This window comes from Mustela nigripes, chromosome 4 (assembly GCF_022355385.1).
Source record: "Mustela nigripes isolate SB6536 chromosome 4, MUSNIG.SB6536, whole genome shotgun sequence".
Taxonomy (NCBI): Eukaryota; Metazoa; Chordata; class Mammalia; order Carnivora; family Mustelidae; genus Mustela; species Mustela nigripes.
The window spans coordinates 136,969,930-136,988,746 of NC_081560.1; the positions used below are offsets into that span (position 1 = coordinate 136,969,930).

The window sequence follows — 18,817 nt, forward strand, 5'->3', positions numbered from 1 at the left end:
TAAAAGACAGAATAAATAGACAGATGGGAGGAGAAGAATTCCAAGTAATGGGCGGAGATACTCTGTCCCCAGGAAGGTGGATTTGAACTCCCACTCCTGCAGCAGGGGCCGTGTACAGTGACTCTGTCCTGAAGAGCACGGCACGGGGGTGGCCGCTGTCCCAGCAGGCGGTGGAGGTCAGCCTCGCCAGGGACGGGTCCTGCCGGCACCAGGGGCCCTGACATCACGTGGGGAAGGGGGCCCTTCAGCTCTGTGGCCTTCCTCTCCTCGGCCCGTGCCCCCCAACTAACTGTGAGACAGACATCAGATGTGCCCCCGTCGACGGACCATGTGTTCAACACTTCACCGGAATTCCTCGGAGCTGTTGAGGTCATCAGAACCCTGGGAAGTCTGAGGAACGATCAGGAGGAACAGTCTGGAGCAGCCCACGGCGGTGTGGTGACAAAATGTAACCTGGGGTCCTACATGTGGTCTTGGAGCAGAAACAAAGGACATTAGGGGGAAACCAGGGAAATCTGAAACAAACATGGGCTTTTGTTACCAATAACGTGTCCTGTCGGTTCAGTCGTTGTGGCAAAGGTACTGTGGTCAAGGCTGACGTTAATCACAGGGGAGTCAGGGCCTGGGGCCCTCGGAAGCTCTCTGGAATCTGCTGGCAGCTTTTCTGGAAATCTAAAGCTGTTCTAAAATCAAAAGTATACTAATTAGAAAGAAAAGAAGGGTTAGTGCTTCTTTCGGAGAAGGTGGCTGGGAGGAACCCGTGGGGTGGGCAGGGGCTGTGGCAGCATCGGCCCTTCCGTGGTGGCATCAGCCCTTCCGTGGCAGTTCATGTCCTCTCCTGTCTGAGCAGGGAGTGGGTTTGGGACCTCGGGGTTGCTCTGTCCCAGCACGGCCGCTCCCATCTGGGACCTGACTGCCCCTGGCTGACATGCCTCCCCAGAGCTCCTTGGGAACTGTATTCCCTAGCAATGTGGGTACTCAGGGCTGGTCAGGGACCATTCTGCCCTGGACCCCATCTCTGCACAGACAAGGAGAAGCCCATCTTGGCCTGGTCCAGAAGGGAAGGCTGCCAGCTGCCCTTCCGTGGGCTCCCTGGGGCCTAGCTCTCCCTTCCAGCCCTAGACAGAAGCCCAGGCATTTCTGCTGGAGCCACCCTGAGTCTGTCCCTCCCTTTGGACAGGAAAACAGATGCAGCGCTCCCACCCCAATTAAACCATCTTTTGCTTCTTCTTGCTCCCTGGGCTTGACCACAAAGCTCCTTCCTACCCCCCACTCCGGGAGGCCTGCCCATGCTTACAGGAGAACAGGGAAGGGGCTCTTGCTGCCACTCCCTGCCTAACTGTGTTGCTGTTGACTGGGTGTGGAAACCCACTTTCCCATCTTCTCTCCCAGGCCAGAGAAAGCCCACTCCAGCCAGCCTCCACAGGGACTGGTTCTGGAAAGCAGCTGGCTTTTAGGGGCAAGAGTCACAAAGATCTGAGCGTAAATCTGAGCCTTCCTAGCTGGGTGGAGTTACTCAGTTGGAGTTACTGGGTTACTGGAGTACTGGAGTTACTGGAGTTACTCAGTTACTCTGGAGTTTCTGGGTGGAGCCATGGGCGAGTTACTCAGCCTCTCTGAGCCCCGGCTTTATCACCTGTGAAGAGGGAACAATTCCTCTCTCCATGAGGTTGGTATGAGGTTGTATGCAAGCCCTCAGCATGGCGCCCCACACATAGTAGGTGTTCAACGAACAGCAGCTCTTCCTGCAAGCCTAGTGGTTTCTGGTTTCTGCTATGTTATCACATAGCTTCTCCCTTCTTCTCTTTTGTCTCCCCTTGGCCACAGAGAGTCCTGACCTTTGCCTGTTTTTCTAGTATATACCCAGGCGCTGTCCTAAGCCAGTACATGAAGTGGAACCCTAACCCGGGGCTCTTGGCAGATGACGATGAACTTGGCTGAGGTAGGGAAGCAAGGAGATCAGACACAGGGTTCTTTTTTGCCCGGTGGGTGTGTCTGGCTGCTGTCACACTGGGGCCCACCACCAGGGGAAGCGATTCCTGGTCTCCCCAGAGCTGGCACGCTGGTCTGACCGCTGGCATTTGGGAGGCAGCTGTCCGTGGAGGGCAGAGGCTGACAGAGCCAGTTCTTGATCGCCCAGCCAGACCAGAGCCTGTCAGGAAGCCGCCTGTGGGTGTGAGCCAGCGGTCCTAGGCCTCTCAGGTAGCTGTGCCTCCCCTGGCTGTGGTCCCAGCATCCACTGGCTCACGGCTGTGGCTGGGACCCACATGCCAGGCGGCTTCTGTGGTTCTGGGGGGACATGGCAGCCCCGTCCAGCCGCCTCCTCGGCCCTGTGCAAGCGGTCAGGACAGCTTCAGCTGAATCCAAGCCCTAAGGTCCTGCTCAAGGGCTGGGGCCGATCAGGGTGTGTGCAAATGAGTGTGCCAGGGCCCCAGAGACGGACCAGACCAGGGGATGTGGAATGGCAGGGCTAACCCCATCTTTTTTTTTTTTTTTGTAAAATAGAATGACTTTATTTTCAGCACCCTTATGTAGTGTGAGAAAAGACTAGACTGTCGTTCACGGCTGAACTGTGCTTCTTTACCCTCTTCAGAGCTATTTGTCCATTCTTGTGCCTTAGGCCACCTTTTGGAGATCGCTTTCCATCTTCCTTTGCTGCAGACCCCTCAATGGGGTCTGTGTAACTGTCTCGGCTTCTGTTTCCTTCATAATGTCTTCTTTCATCACGGTTCGTAAAAGCTGGTTTCCGGCGCCGAGGACCATGGGCCGGGGGGTTCTTTTATTTTGGTGCTTTGACGGTATTACTTCAGCGTCTCCCCTTGTCGTTGTTGAAAACCTACTCCTAACCAGATGGCCCTTCCTTGGCAAGTGGCCCGTCCTCTCTCTTCTTGGCGCCCGGAAGGTTTTGTCTGTGACTGACGTGAGCATGGGGGGGGTTGGCCCCCAGAGACCATGGCCACCGTCTCGCCCCAGGAAGAGACCGGGTATGGTCAGTGGGACTTCAAAGAGAGACTTGAGGCCAGTGGGGGAGGCTGAATGGGGCCCATGGCACCCAGAATTTTCCAAAGGGCTAGCGCATGCATTGCCGAAAGTGAGCCAGCATGAGCTGGGAAGAAATTCTCCATCCCGGGTGGGGCTGGCCTCAGCTTTCTTGATCACCACTGGCCTCAGGGCTCTCTTGCTGGCTCCATAGGATTCCTGCTTTTCTCTCTCCTGCACCAAACCTCGGCCCATCTTCTCCAAAGGGCCACAGCCTTCTTGGGTGAGGCCCTTTCTGGGTTCTCCAGCAAGCCATCCCCGCCCCTCCAGCCCGTGTATACCCCATCTCCTTTTCTCCCAACTCCTGGGATCTGAGTCCACCCGTCACCTGAAACATTTGGTTGCTAGATTATTTCAGAGTGCTGTGCTGTGCCGAGCAAGGTCCTTCTGGATGGAGAGACCTTGTCTCTGTCCCTTTCTGCTCGCTCTGTATTGCATTTAGGCCAGTTACCCCAGAGTGGGAGGTGGCATCACGAGGCCCCACTCAGTCTCCACCAGTGTTGGACACTCGGGCTCTGATTCTACCTCCCTTTCAGAGAGGTGGCAGCCTCCTCCCCATTTGCATGTGAGGGGACCTCCCTGTGTCCTGCGCTGGAGATGCCAGTCACAGGAGCAGAAGTCACTGGAGGCTTTGATAGGTGGGTTTGCCCTGTCAAGTATGGGGACAGCTGTGAAGGATATGGCCAGATCCTGGCAGGGATCTGCCTGGCCCGCTTTGGAGCCAGACGGAGCAGGAAGACAATGGCCCTGAGAATTTCCAAATGCCCAGAGGCCTTACAGATGCCTCCACCCAAGCATTCCAGGGACTGCTCTCTTTTCCGGCCTGGGGGCAACCGTGGGTTTACATGTGTCCATGTGGGGCGCAGATGCGTCTTTGGTGTGCGTGATTACAGGGCATGTCAGGGGGTCTGAGACGCTGACTGCACCCCATGTAGGAGAAAAGCCATGTTCTGAGTTGGAGGGGCTGAGATGTGAAGGTTCAGGTAAGAGTTATCCTGCGGCAGGTTGAGGATGATTTCAGCAGAAGACCAAATAATTCTTAGGTTGGAATTCTGTTAGGGAGAAACTGTACGTGTGGCCAATGGCCCCTTCCCCCCATAGAACTCCCCTCTACCACACAGTTCTCCTAGGGTAAGTCAGGGGCACGTAGTTTGAGAAGGACGTCGTCTCTTTCTGCATTTGGACACTCTGCCCCTGAGATGTGTGCTGGGGAGTGGAGGAGGGTGGAAGGGAACACTGCTGCCCAGCATAGGGAATGAGAGTGGGTATGGTCAGTGGGGTGGGTGGGGGCTGTGTTCCACGGCAGGCACTGGTGTTTGTTCTCAGTTGGGTCCAGACATGGGTGCCAGCTAGGCCCCGGTGGAAGGAAGCCGGACACAGCCTGCTCTGAGGTCCGCATGCTCCCGAGTTGGGGCAGCTTCCCGTTCTGGGGGAGCGGTGGGGGTGCTGTGTGGCACACCCGGCTTCGGCTGCCAGAGACCTGCTCTGTCTTTGGCTGGCCCTGGAACAGGCCTCCCATCGCCTCCTGGCTTTCCCCTCCCTGTGGGACTCTCACATACAGGCTTGGCAGCGCCGTTCCTCTCCATTGGGCAGACAGCAGTCCCTTTGTGGGTTGTAGGCTGGTTCCTTTGCTCATGAGCTGAAGTGGGGAGAACAGGGCCACGTATGAAATGCCCTCCAGCTCCTGGGAAGACGTGCAGGCAGGAGTCAAAGGCTGGGACCCACTTCTGCCTCTGCTGTGTGTGGACCACTCAATTGTTCCCAGATGTGTTGTTGGCATGAGAGGTCCATGTGCCAGCACTAGGTCGGCCATTAGGATCCCCACTCCAGAAACAGAAACAAGTCCTAAGAAGTTGCCTGATGTGCCCTGAGCCTCCCAGCATCCAAGGCAGAGGTAGGATTTGAACCCAGGACTCCGGTCCCAGTAGCTGCATTGCTTTACCAGTGCTGTGTGCCAACACTGACTTTATGAGCGAGTCATTCCTCCCCCTGGGGTTGTGTCTAATGAGGCGATCAGTTTCATAAGTCGTGGCCCATCACACACAGACATCGGGGATGATGCTTTTAGATATGCGGAATAATGTTTCATGAAAGAAGTGACATATAAGCAGTATATTCAGGATGATTACGATTTTGTAAAATGAGCCCACGCGTGTGCATGTACATATGCGCACAAACACACACACATGTGCACATGGCAGGAAGCGCGATAACTGGTTATCCTCAATCTATCTGGCCGATGGTTGATTTTCTTTGACCATTTTTGTACTTTTCAAAGTTCATAGGGCAAAGTGTCTTCAGAAAAAATGTTAAAACAAAATAGCTGGAATTGTTCAAGGGGCATCCTCAGGAGATGGACCTTCAGGAGAGAGGGGGCTTCCTGTCCTTGGGGGTGGACAGGCTGAGGCTTGTCTATCTGTCATGGACACTGTCCCGGGGGTGTCCTGATTAGGGGAGTGGGAGGGACGGCACTCTTTGGTAGACGGTGCCTGGCATGGCCCCACGGCTCCTTGGGGCTATGGGAGAAGGGAGCTTCCCGATGCCGTGCTCCTCGACTTGAATGTGGCCGAGAATCCCCGGGGATTGTGGTTGTATCACAGGCTCTGACTTGGGAGGCGGGCCTGAGACTCTGCGTTTCCAAGAGTTTCCCTTGGATCTGCTCTGGAAAAGTTCCCTGGGCCCTGCAGAACAGACGATTCCAGTGGCGACTAGAAGGGTACACTGGGCTGTGAGGATGAGCAACCTGGCCCAGGTGACATTTGTGGAAGGACCCTCCCCAGCTGTGGAAAGATAAGTGTTTTTCAGAGGGCTGAGTGAGACCTGGGGCCCCCTCACACTGGCTTCACGGAGAGAGTGCTCAGGTGGAACCAGGAGGGCCGGGATCTGAATCCCAGCTGCTGCTCCTTAGCTGTGTGTCCTGGGGAAGGCCATTTTGCCTCTCTGCCTCAGTTTCTCCATTGGTACAGTAGGGCTAAGAATGCTGCTGCGAAGGCCGTGGTGAGGATGGGTTGGGATGGGTCAGGTACCCGGCTCAGGACCCGCTCTGTGGTCGGCTCTTAACCCACGCTTGCTTCCCCTCAAATTACCCGCTCGTTTCTTCTGACAGGTGGATGAGATTTACCATGATGAGTCTCTGGGGGCCCACATAAACATCGCGCTGGTCCGCTTGATCATGGTTGGCTACCGACAGGTAAGCCCCCTGCCAACAGTCAGGGTCTTGGGGGAGAAGGGGTGTGGGGCCGGTGCATCGGCCTGGCTGTGGGGTGGGGTGGTGTTGGTCAGCGTCTAGGAAGCATTTTGTTTCCAGAATCAGAACCCTGAGACCATTAGAACTGAGGCTTCGGAAGCAGGGGCATTTGGGGGTGTTACACAGGGATTGAGGGATTCCCCCCAAACTCCTAAATGGACAGTCCTACAGCCTCACAGCTGGAGAGCCCTCTTCTGGAGAAATCGATGCAGAGATGGGCTCAGAGTGGGGCAGTGACCAAGACAGGGTCTGCTCTGGTTGATCGCTGGGGCCCTGGGCTCTGCAGTCTTAGACTCTCTCATTCTCCCCCGGACAGGGGGTAGCAACAGAACTTTCCTCCAGGGGGCTGTGGTGAGGATAAAATGAGACCGTGAACGTAAAGTCTGAAAGAAGTGCTCAGCCCAACACCTGCCTTGCGAGCCGGTTGAGGGATGAGAGAGCATGTGTGTTGAGTTCTTGGTGGACAGGTGGCCCAGCGTAGGGCCTGAAGTGGGAGGGCTGTGCGCCAGCGGCTGGAGTTGGGGCTCCTGGTGACCAGGAACCCACTCTGCGGTCCTCTGGGCCTCAGTGTCCTCTACCGGTGGGAGGGGAGCGACGGGTGCCCCCTGCATTCTGGGGGCTACGGCGATCACCCCTCTGCTGCCGCTCTTGGCCCCTGCAGTCTCTGAGCCTGATTGAGCGTGGGAACCCGTCTCGCAGCCTGGAGCAGGTGTGTCGCTGGGCGCACTCTCAGCAGCGCCAGGACCCCAGCCACTCAGAGCACCACGACCACGTGGTCTTCCTCACCCGGCAGGACTTCGGGCCCTCAGGTACGTAGGTGCGGTATTAGCTGTGGCTGGGTGTGCGCAGCCGTAGGGCCGAGGCCTGGGGCCGGGCTCTCTGGAGCCACCCCAAGGTGGTTCGAGGGGCCAGGCTCCCTGTTGACAGAGAGAGTCCTGGGGCTCTGGGGATAGGACCTGACCGGACAGGTGGCTAAGCTTGAAGTGGTTTCCTGGAGATCAGGGAAGTGAATGGGTCCCCATTCTGGTCCCTGCGGTTTTGCATCAGCCGCATGTGTTTGTTGACTGACCAACTGACTGGCCTCAGTGCCTAGGGCTCTGGGCTAGACTGGAAGCGTGGAAGTCGGGTGTGTGCAGGCTTGGGGCATCTGGAAATCTCACTGCCTTGATCAGAGGAGGGGATGACAGAGGCCTGGAAGCTGCAGGGGAGCTGTAGAGCTTCATGATGTGGGAGCATTATGATGTGGGGGGAGGGGATGGACTTTGCAAAGATCTTTCATCCTCTAGGCACTCTTTGGCAGCGACCACGTCACATGTCCCTATAGTGGCTGGCTGGGCCCAGACCTCGCTGAGTCCTGCCTCGCTTTCCTGTGACTTCCCTCTGCCCCCTCTCTCTCTCCCCGGCAGGGTATGCGCCTGTCACCGGCATGTGCCACCCCCTGAGAAGCTGTACCCTTAACCATGAGGACGGCTTCTCCTCAGCCTTCGTGGTGGCCCATGAGACTGGCCACGTGTAAGTGTGCGTAAGCGGCACCGGGAAGGCGGGCTGCGCCGTGAGCACTGAGGAGTTCTGTGGGGGTGGGTGGCTTAATCTCAGATGGGGCTCCCATCGCAGGGTCTTGGGAGAGGCCAGGGAAGGTACCCATGTGTTGAGGCCCAGCCATGATGGCCGGGGACCTGGGGCCCAGAGGGCGATTCTGGGCCTGCCTTGGGACTGGCCCTCAAATCCCAGGGCCATGGAAAACCAGATGTGACCCCACCTTTGGCCCCACCATGCCATCCTAGGCAGTGGTCTGTTCCCTGGATGGTCTCTATCACTCTCCCATCCATACCTTGAGGCCCTTCGGACAGCTGTCCCGGCCCACACTGCAGGGCTCGCCTGAGCCCGTCATAAACAGGCACTCAGAGCCTCAGGCCCAGGGCCAGGCTGGCAGCTGGCACTCTTGGTCTTTGGACCTGGCTTTTGTTTAGAGCATAGCCATTCATGCCTTCAACCAGTATTTCTCGAGCACGCACTGTGCACCAGGCCCTGTGGTAGGACTGGATTGCCGCGGAGAATAGGACAGAGAAGCTTCATTCTGGGAGAAAGCAAATCCACCACTGTCATCCAGGTTGTCCTTTGGTAACGTGCACCTGCGTAGTCGTGCCTTCTGGCCTCGTCTGCCCGCTGGGCAGAACTGTGGGATGTACCCCGGGCTCTTCTGTAGTGCACGCATGTGGAGTGAGGGCTCCTTCCTGCCAGGGGAAGGACCTGGGCAGGAGGGGGGTGCTGGGCCATCCCGGAGAGGGTCTGCCCCCTGCTGTCTCCCACCCCCCTCTCCACGCCAACCCTGTCAGCCCAGGAGGCCAGTGGGGACTCCATGCCAGTTCCGCCCCTCACTGAGGCCCCAGCTTCCTCCTCTCCCGTGTGGAGGTTGACACACAGGAATCCTCAGGGTCCCCTTATGCCCTGGAAGCCCATGGGTCCACATATTTTAGAGTTGGGAGATTGTCCTCCTGTGTGTGGGAGGTGTGGGGGGTGGTCCACTCTTCATGGAGCAGAGCCTCTCCCTGTGGAGAGACAAGGACAGCCTTAGTAGCCCACGTGTCTCTCTGGTGGTCAAGGCCAGACGCCACCACCTGGGAGTATTTGAGAATTTAGAGCCTCTGGCCTTTGGCATTCAATAGCAGTGATAAAAAACCAGACTTTACAATTTAAACTATCACTATGGTAGGTGCATACCATGTATAAAGCTCTGTGCTCTGTACTCTGGGGTCTTGGAGAAGCTTAAGAGACGGTGTGGAGACGCTCAGGAAATGAGGTTGAACTGAACCAAATGAGTGAGACCTGGTCTTTGCACCTTGCAGGCCTTGGGTCTGTTGGGGAGATGTGGAGGGCATGCGAGTTGCTAGTGGCAGGACAGCTGGCTTCTGCTGTGGGAGGTCGACCCTTGGGCAGGGTGGCCAGGGAGCACGTCCTCAGTAGGAGTGGGGCTTGAGCTGGCCTTGGAAACCATGAGGATATGGCTGGAGTTTGAGGAGAATGCAGGAAGGCAAAATGAGCCCAGCCCCATTGGGAAGCAGGGTGGGGCTTCAGCTTCCATCCAGAGGGGTGGTTCTCGCCCCTGCACGGTGGGGAAACTGAGGCCAGGAGGAACAGTCTGAAGCCTGGCCAGGGCATGCTGTCCTATTGCTGGCCCGCCTGCCTGTCTTCACAGGTGTGAAGTGCCCTGGTGTGACTCGGGGCTCCCTTCTGTACCCCACCCTCGCCCTCCAGGCTCGGCATGGAGCATGACGGCCAGGGGAACGGCTGTGCCGACGAGACCAGCCTGGGCAGCGTCATGGCACCCCTGGTGCAGGCTGCCTTCCACCGCTTCCACTGGTCCCGCTGCAGCAAAGTGGAACTCAGCCGCTACCTCCCGTAGGTCACCGCCACCTCCTGGCTGGGGACGGGAGCTTGCAGCCTGCCACCTCACCTCCCCCTGCCCCCAGCATCTCTGTCTCCGTACCACCCTGACCCTGACACCTGTGCTGCATTTCCAGCCTTACTGCTCAGCTTCTGGGCCTCCAGGGACGTTGAGGCCAAGGACAAGCTTTAGATCCAGGAGCTCAAGGCCAGGCGGGGCCAGTGTGGGCCGGGATGCTGTCACTAACCTCGTGCGGCAGCTGGCCAGGGTCCTGAGTAATGTGGGAAGGGCTGCCTTTCCTTCCCTCCATGCAGTGAGCCCTCTGATTGCCCAGGAACAGGCCCTTCCTCCCAGGAAGACACAGCGCCTAGCATAGGCAGCAGGGGCCGGTTCCTGCAGGCCGTCTTTGCTCCTTAAAGCCTTCACCTCCTTGTCTCCACTGGCAGCTCCTATGACTGCCTCCTCGATGACCCCTTTGTGCCCACCTGGCCCCGGCCCCAGGAGCTGCCAGGTGTCGATTACTCAATGGACGAGCAATGCCGCTTTGACTTTGGCTCTGGATACCACACCTGTTCTGCGGTGAGTTCCTGCTGGCCTCTGCCTGCTGGAGTGCCCAGGCTGTGTCCTCCAGTGACCCTGACTGGGCCTCCACAGGGCACCTTCCTCCCAACTGGCCAGGTGGCCTAGTGATGGGCCCATAGGCTTGGTATTACCTGCAATGGTGGGGGGTGGTGGTGCAGGGGGATCAGGGCCCAGTTCTGCCTTCTTCTGCCACATACCTGCCCCACCCAGTCCTACCTTTGGAGGTGGGTATGTGCTGTTGCTAGAGGATGCTTTAGTCCTGGGAAAAATGGAACAGGGTAGAACAGAGAGAGCAGGTGACTAATGGGGTCCTGGCTGGACGGGTTCCTGGGGAGCACATCTGCAGGACAGTCCCTCTGTCAGATCAGGCGCTGGGCTCTGGCCTGCTGGAAGACTAGCTGCCTCCATCTACCTTCTAGGGATTTGATAGGATGTTTTGGGCCAATTTGTCATCCTAGTGCAAATCTCCTGTGTCCCCACATAATCTCTCTCCAGAGGGTCAGTTGCATGCTCCCCCTCCCCACCTCATGTTTAGGAGATTGATACAAGGGAGGAGCATAGCCTTTCCTTAACCTGTAGGACAGGGCAGGAGGAGCCTGTCCCTGGGGAGCCCCCTGGGGAGAATCAAACAGCCACTGACCAGGGCCCGGGCAGAGGCTCACATCCTGCAGGACCCGGAGTCATAGAGTATGGTCACCTTTCTATTGCTCAGGCCACATGGGAACATAGGGTCTCTGAGCTGGGTGGGGAGAAAGCCTGGGATGTGAGATTTCAGGGCTTGGAAGAGCTATATCTGTAGGACACTGCTCTGGCTGGCCAGAGACCCAGGGGGTCTCCTGGACAGCATGAAACAGAAGATCACCAAAATCTGGCACAGCCTGGTGAGACCAGACCGGAGTGGGTGGGAGTCTTGGCTGTGCCTGGGTGCCTAAGGCTCTGGGCTAGACCAGAAGCCCTGTGAAACCCCAACATGCACTGGGTTCATGGGGCTCGGCAGGCCCAAGCGTTCCAGAGCCTCAAAACCTAGTCCCTGCCCGGTGGCACGGTAGCTTCTGCAAAAGCAGAGAGGGAGGCCCCGGGGAGGCAACCAGGGAATTATGGGCTGTGGCCTGCCCCGTTTTGGCACTACGGTGGAGAGAGGAGGGGTCTCTGGACGCCATGGGAGTGGGGCCCAGTTCGGGAGCGTGGACCCTCCTGCCTCCCTGACCATATTTTGGCCCTAGTGTCCACCACAGCCCTCCCCTCTCTGTTACTCCCCTTGGCCGCCTGCCGGACAGCTTGGAGCCTAAGTGCCGGTGTGGCGGGTGGCCACTCTCCCCTTCCACGCAGTTCCAGACCTTCGAGCCCTGTAAGCAGCTATGGTGCAGCCGCCCTGACAACCCGTACTTCTGCAAGACAAAGAAGGGGCCCCCCCTGGACGGGACCGAGTGTGCGCCTGGCCAGGTACTTGGGGCCCGGGGCTGTGGCAGGACTGTGCGGGTCCCTGGGAGGCCCGACCCCCCTCCCCAGGCATGTGTGCTCAGGAGGTGTGCATGGAGCCCCCTCCCCTGGCCGGTAAAGTCCTATGTTCACATTCTCCTTCCCATACCAGTCGCCTGCTTCCTCCGTGTGCAGAGCCTGCCATTCTCTTCCAGCCCTTCCAGCAGGAAGGCTTACTCCCATTTTACGGATGAGAAGAATGAGGGAGAGGCGGGCAGGCAAAGGAACTTGGGATGTCAAAGAAGGGGTGAGGGAAGATTCCAGGTGTCCTGCCTGCCCTCCCTGGCCCCCGACACTGTTTCTCCTAGACTCGTGTTGCCTCCCCTGCCCCAGAACCGCTCCTTTCACATACATGCTGGTGTGTTTCCCCCCTTGAGCGTGTGTGTGCGTGTCAAGGCTTCATTTGTCCCGGAGGGCCTTGTGGCCGGGTCTGAGGGCCTTGACCTAGGGTCTGAAACCCACCTCTGCTCTCTCGCTGGCTCTGAGCCGGATCTCTGTGTTGCCCATGGGCCATTTTTGGCACTTCTCTGGGTCCTGCTGACCCCAATCAAGTGACCTTCCCATGTCTCAGGTAGTTTTGAGGCCAGCGTGAGAGCCAAGGGCAGAAGCAGGGCGCTGAGAGAGGCTCCAGGCTATTCAGCATCGGCTGGGAGCCGAGCCACAGACCTGCTCCCTAGCCTGCCCTCTGCCCTCTGCCCTGTGCCCTCGCCAGACTCCACCCACCCAGCACAGGTAGTGGTTGGGGTCCGCCCTTCATAGATGGATGGGGCTTCCCATGGTCTTGCACAGGCCTAGCAGGCTCCATGTCTGCGGGCTCTTATCCTGGAGACTTGGTGGACCTGCTCCAGGGGTTTCCAGAATTCCAGATCTTTCTGTCACCATTTCACATGACAGTTAATCCATGGCTCTCAGTTTGTGCTTCATATTGGAACCATCTGGGGAGCTTTCCAAGTCCCTACCCCCCAGGACAGGGAGAGACTGCAGATGGGCATGAGAGAGCTCTCTGGGTGATGGAAATGTTCTAGAACTGGATACGTGACAGTTGTATAAGGCTGTAAGTTAAGAAAACTTACTGACTTGTATCCTTGACCTGAGTGATTTTTGACACTTGAGGTATCTGCTGCATCTTTAAAAAAAATCCTGACCCCTTGGGGCACCTGGTGGTTCAGTCGTTAAGTGTCTGCCTTCAGCTTAGGTCGTGATCTCAGGGTCCTGGGATCAAGCCCTGCATCAGGCCCCTTACTCAGTGGGGAGCCTTCTTCTCCCCTCTCCTACTCCCCCTGCTTGCCTTCCCTCTCTTGCTGTTTCTCTCTCTGTCAAATAAATAAATAAAATCTTAAAAAAGAATCCCTACCCCTAGAGATCTTGATCAGTTGGTCTGGGATGGAGTTTTAGAAGTTGCCCAGGTGACTCTGAGGCTGAGAACCACTCCGTTATCTCTTGAAAAAGATCCGGGTAGATTTGCTGTTTTCTCACATGTTGTCCTGTGGGAGAAGGGAAGGGAGTCACTTCGGTTGAGTACACCTTTGTGCCTGGCCTTGAGATAGGGCCTTTATAGGTGTTCTTGCTTTCAGTGGTTAGAATAGTCCCATTTAGCAGGTGAGCACACCGAGGCTCAGCAAGGGGGAAGTTATGCCAAAGCCCCACACAGCTAGTAATGGCTGAGCTGGGATTCAAACCTAGGCCCCTTGAACTCGATTCATATACTCCCTCCATTTGTGCGTTTATAGACCTCCCTGTGGGGCTGGCTTGCCTCCCACAAGCACGCCTGCCTGCGGTCCTTGCAAGGGGATTTCGAGATAGAGTCAAGATCAACTCTAGATGGCATGGAAAGATTGTGTCTTCTATCCCTGATCAGCTCTTTTTTTCCTCTAGGAGTGGTTATCTTCCTTGATAATACTGCTTGCCATTTTTGGAGGGCCATGTCTGCCAGGCATGGTCTTCTTGAAGGCTCCCGGCTGCCCTGTGGGTGGGTGTTGTTACCCATGCTGTAACAGTGGAGGGATAGGCTCAGAAAGGGGAGCCCTTTGCTGAAGGTCACTCAGCTGATGGTAGGGGTGGGATGCTATGCAGTCCTGAGGCTTGTGCTTTCAATGTCCCTTTCTCTGGTCTCACCTGGGTGCCTCCCAGCTGTGCCACGTGCACCGTCGGGCACTCTCCGTCACGGGCTGGGCAGCCATGGCCCCAGGGTAACCTCGTTCCCTCTGCTCCCTCCCAGTGGTGCTTTAAAGGTCACTGCATCTGGAAGTCGCTGGAGCAGACTTACGGCCAGGATGGAGGCTGGAGCTCCTGGACCAAGTTCGGGTCATGTTCCCGGTCATGTGGGGGTGGGGTTCGATCCCGCAGCCGGAGCTGTAACAATCCCCCGTGAGTACTCTTGGCTGAGGTGGGCAGGGCAGGGGACGCCCTCTCCCCCCAGGGCTGAGGGGCTAGGAGAAGGACATGGGGAGGGGTGGGGGCAGGACACTAGAGAGAAGGACCCCTGCAGGTGGTTTGTATTCTGTTGGGGGGGGACCCCAAAAATGTTGGTGGGGGTGGGGCTGGATCCCTTCCACCCGGGCCTGGCATCTCCCATCAGGTGTGGCGTCTGAGAATTGATCTGAACCATTGATTCTAAAACTGCGGTGGGTGGAAGATTCTGAGTCGGGTCAGGACTCTTGATCCTCTGGCTAAGCTTTGAGAAGACACTGATCTAAATGCTCAGGAACCATGTTTGCTTTCTTGCCCCGTGAAGCAGAACTTCCATGATTTTTTCTTAACTACGTCTTTCTGTCATCAAATCCTGCCTTGCACTACCCCAAGTTCCAGGAGTCTGGGGGAATAGTCGTGTGTCTCCCCCTTTTATTCTCTCCGCCGGGGACTCTTCTCATTGTTTTCGGAGCTTCTGAGTGCTAGCTGGCTCTGGCTTCCCTGTCCCAGGCTGAAGCCACCTGGTCAGAATGGCCTAGACGGGGGCCGGCTGGGGGCAGCATGTGGGTCAGCGGGCTCCAGGAACCAGGGGTATCCAGCCTCTGCAGAACAGCAGTGCCCTTGGCTGCTGTGGCTCGGTAGTGGCCATCTTCCGTCGCATCCTCAGGAGGGGTCCTTTGTACTCTGCTGCTTACCTCCAGGGATGGGAGGCCTGGAGCAGCCTGTTCCCATGTCTGCTGGCTGCGCTCTCCTTTTACAAATATGAGCCCAAACAAACGGCTCTGTAACTTCCATCTGTTGGGGGTGTGAAAGTCCGGGTTGTCAGAGCAGGACCCAGTGGGGCCCACTCTGAGTAAACCACCTTCCTGTGAAGACGGACGGTTATCCCCTCGATCAAAGCTGCCATCTAGCGAACTCCCCTGTAATCGTAACTCTTTCTATTGTCTGAGGCTTAAGTGACTGAACATGGGTGTCTCAGCACTGTGCCCAGCCCAGATGAAGCGCTAACAAACCGCAGCTGGGATGCTGAGCACTTCCGTGCACACAGCCGTGTGATGCCCCCAGCTCTGTGAGCACTGTACCAGGAGCCTATGCTTGGAGGCTTTGCATCGATTAATCCTACCCAATCTTCTTCATGTAACAGAGAAGAGAACACAGATCGCTTTAAATACCTTTTCTTATTTATTCTCCACAGACACACCAGGAGGTGGGCAAGAGAAGCTGTACCCCAGCCCCACCTTTAAAGAGGGTATTAAGGAGGCACATGTTGTGATGAGCACTGGGTGTTGTATGTCATTAATGAATCATTGAACATGACACCAAAAACCAATGATGTACTTATACAGTGGCTAACTGAACGTCATAAAAAATAAATAAAAAGAAAAAAAAGAGGAAATCGTGGCGCAGCAAGGCTGGGTGACCCGGCCGAGATTTGCATGGGTGGAACTGGGGGTTCGATCGAGCCGCAGCCTTCTGGTTCCAGACCCATGTCTCTCTCTACCGCTCCTTAGTTTATCATGAGGTGAAGCGAAAGCGGGTGGGAGCTGGAATTGTGGAGGCATGCTTTGAGTGCCGACTGTGTACCAGGCCCTGTGCAATGATTGAAAGATGAGTACAAAGATGAGTACGACTGGTTTGTTTCCCAGCCAGTTGGCAAGTCAGTTTTTTCCTGTCCCCGCCCCGTTTCTCAGCTCACCATGCCCCACCCCCCAACAGTGGAACAGGGGCACGTGCTCTAGCGGTGAGGCAAAGGGAATCTGGGAGGGCTGTGAGCCCAGCAGCCCCCACTGTGGGGGTTCCTCTCTAGTTGCTAAGTTACCAGTGTTCCTCTCAAAGCCTGAGCAGCCAGCGGTGGCCATGTGGGAAGCCTAGCCCTCCCCAGCCTTCCAGCAAGGTCACCCGGTCCTTCCGTGCCCTCTGCAGCCCAGCCTATGGAGGCCGCCTGTGTCCAGGGCCCGAGTTCCAGTACCAGATATGCAACAGCGAGGAGTGCCCTGGGCCCTATGAGGACTTCCGGGCCCAGCAGTGTGCCAAGCGCAACTCCTACTACATCCACCAGAACGCCAAGCACAGCTGGCTCCCCTATGAGCCTGAGGATGGTGAGTGAGCCTCTCCCCAAACCCCTCGTGTCTGCTGGGTCCCTGTCTTCCTGGAGGCGGGGGCCTCCCGTGCCTGGGGCTGCCAGTGGAGGTGGAGGGACAGTTGGGGCACCATAAGGGACATGCAATAGGCAGGCCCTTGTGCTGTGTGCCTTGGGGCCAGCAGTCCTCATTAAAGCCATCCCTGATTTGTGCATTTATGCTGACTGTCCTCTGGCAGGGAAAACCCCCCGAACCATGGACCCTTCCCCCCGAGGTGCCATTGAGGCCGGCAGCAGTGTTGGCTGTTGGGTTGGTGCCCCTGATATGGGTCCGTATGTGTACAAGAAGGCACTCTACGGGTGCAGGTGCCCTGGCTTTGTGTGACCACCGTCCCTAGAGGCTCTGCCCTAGTACCTACTGTGTTTCTAGGTTCTACTGACCTTGCTACTGTTCGAGCAGTTAGTGAAGAGGATTTGAAAGGCAGGCGGATCCTGATACTGACTCCCTCCTGGCTGCTCTGGGATAGACACAGGCCCCAGGACTCATGCAGAGGAGTTGAATTTTGGGACCAAGTGCCAGGGCCAGGACCTTTCCATTGATGGCTCTCCTAGAGGCAGAGAGATGCCAGTGAAGGGCTGCGGTTCGAGGTATCTTAGAGCCTTCATGGGCCTCTGTGTCCTCTCGGTCTGCCAGCCTCTCCATGGTCCTAAATAGACAACCCCTGCCATGCAGCTCTCGGCCTCAGATGGCACCTACTAGAATGGCCTTTCCTCTCCTGAGCCCCAGGCCACCTCTTTGTAGCCCTGGTTCCAAAGGAGTAATTACAAGACCCTTGATAGTTCAGCTCATAGTTAGAATGACAGTCTTCATGCTGGAAGGGAACTCAGAGGCCTGTCTATTGCACACCAGGGCACAGATTTCTCTGGAACATGATGATAGAGAGTATTTTCCCTCTGCTTTGAATTCTTCCCACTCTAGGGAGTTTGCCAGTCCTTTGACACTGGCTTTCATGGCTGCTGGCCTGGGTCGCACTGGTCAGGGTCCCTAACCCTTCAGGAAGGTTAGGGTCTCCTATGCCTCTCCCCCTGGCTCAGATCCCACCAGGAATCTGGCTCTTGTGCATGAAATCTGAAGTGTTATTGGAAGCTATGGTTCTGGATTGAGCCCTGTGTACTGGGGCAAGATGTATCCTGGGAGCTCAGGGACCAGGAGGAGGGAGCCAGATGGTTCCTTAAAGATTGAGCTGAGGGGCTGGCTTGCTTTGAAAGCCTTGCAGATCCATTCAGATCCAAACAAGCTTCCTTCGAGGCCCCTGGGGCAGCCGGACGTTGGGTTTTCCCAGGACTTTTCACAAATTCCAGAAAGTTAGTTAAGCCCCAGCCTCCCTTTTTCTAAGAAACCAAGCAAATGTTTATATGTTCTCTGGAACCTTCTTTTAAGGACATCAATGGCCCAGAGAGAGAAGAGAACAACCAGTTGTTAGTATTAGAAAGGACCTCCTTTCCTCTCTCACGGCAGCTTCATTTGGCAAATGCAAACCCAGATCACTGTTCTGCCTTACTTTCACACAACCTCCCAATGTTGACAAACATGTTAAGATACACCATCATACATGCGGCTTGGGAAGTGTAGGGAGAGGTCAGTTTGGGACTCAAGCCAGACTGCTTAGGTTAGAGTCCTGGCTCTTCTACTTAGCATGTGGCTGTGTGGCCTTGAGCAAATTTCTTAGCCTCTCTGGTCCTTGGTTTCCTCCTCTGTAATGCTAGAACTTTCTTCCTTGGGGTATTGAAAAACTTAAATGAGCTCATTCACAAATGACATTTGCATCTTAATATCCAGAGTGTGTAGAAGTACCTGGCTGGCTTGGTCAGTAGAGCACATGACTCTTGATCTCAGGATTGTGAGTTCAATCCCCACCTTGGGCATGGAGCCTACTTACAAAGAAAAAAAAAAACAAAACAGAAAATAGTGTGTGGAGGTTTTGGAAGCATCTGGCATATAGTAAGCATTCACTAAGTATTGGTTTATTATTATTGCTATTATTTTATCACTTGATTTTCTTTAACGTCCTGTGTGGCATTTTACTGATCAGGGGTAAGAGAGGTCTGATAATTTGCCCAGGGTCACTACGCAGGGATTTTAAGTCCCAGCTCCACCCACAGGGCTCCCCCCAGCGCCTCAGAGCTGGCTAGGGAGCTTCATGCTTGGGACAGGTGCTGGCGTCCTCCTGGGCCAGCCTACTTTCTCTGAGCATGACTGGGAACTCGGCATGGTCTCTGTCCACAGATGCCCAGAAGTGTGAGCTGATCTGCCGGTCAGAAGACACAGGGGATGTGGTCTTCATGAACCAGGTGGTCCACGATGGGACACGCTGCAGCTACCGGGACCCATATAGCGTCTGTGCCCGTGGCGAGTGTGTGGTAGGTGTCCTGCTCTGGGCCCCCCACCTTCTGGCTTCCCTGGGGAGACTGGAGGGCTGCACTACCTGCCCCTCTTCCTGCTCCCTGGGGAGACCAGCCTCTCCTTGCCTGCCCCACCCATGACACACTTGGTCCTTAGCATAATCCCGGATGCTGAAAAGGGATTATGTCCCCA

General features: G+C 56.3%; 1 protein-coding gene across 3 annotated transcripts in view; it reads left to right on the forward strand.

Moving 5' to 3' along the window:
* Positions 1-18,817, forward strand: part of ADAMTS14 (ADAM metallopeptidase with thrombospondin type 1 motif 14) — a 72,619-nt gene that overhangs the window by 35,084 nt on the left and 18,718 nt on the right. For all 3 annotated transcript variants that reach the window (XM_059397652.1, XM_059397653.1, XM_059397654.1), the window contains 9 exons: positions 6,146-6,229; positions 6,948-7,095; positions 7,693-7,798; positions 9,542-9,685; positions 10,118-10,250; positions 11,583-11,696; positions 13,951-14,099; positions 16,065-16,240; positions 18,509-18,642. In XM_059397652.1, the coding sequence (XP_059253635.1) occupies positions 6,146-6,229; positions 6,948-7,095; positions 7,693-7,798; positions 9,542-9,685; positions 10,118-10,250; positions 11,583-11,696; positions 13,951-14,099; positions 16,065-16,240; positions 18,509-18,642 (1,188 nt within the window). The remainder of the gene's footprint in view (positions 1-6,145; positions 6,230-6,947; positions 7,096-7,692; positions 7,799-9,541; positions 9,686-10,117; positions 10,251-11,582; positions 11,697-13,950; positions 14,100-16,064; positions 16,241-18,508; positions 18,643-18,817) is intronic.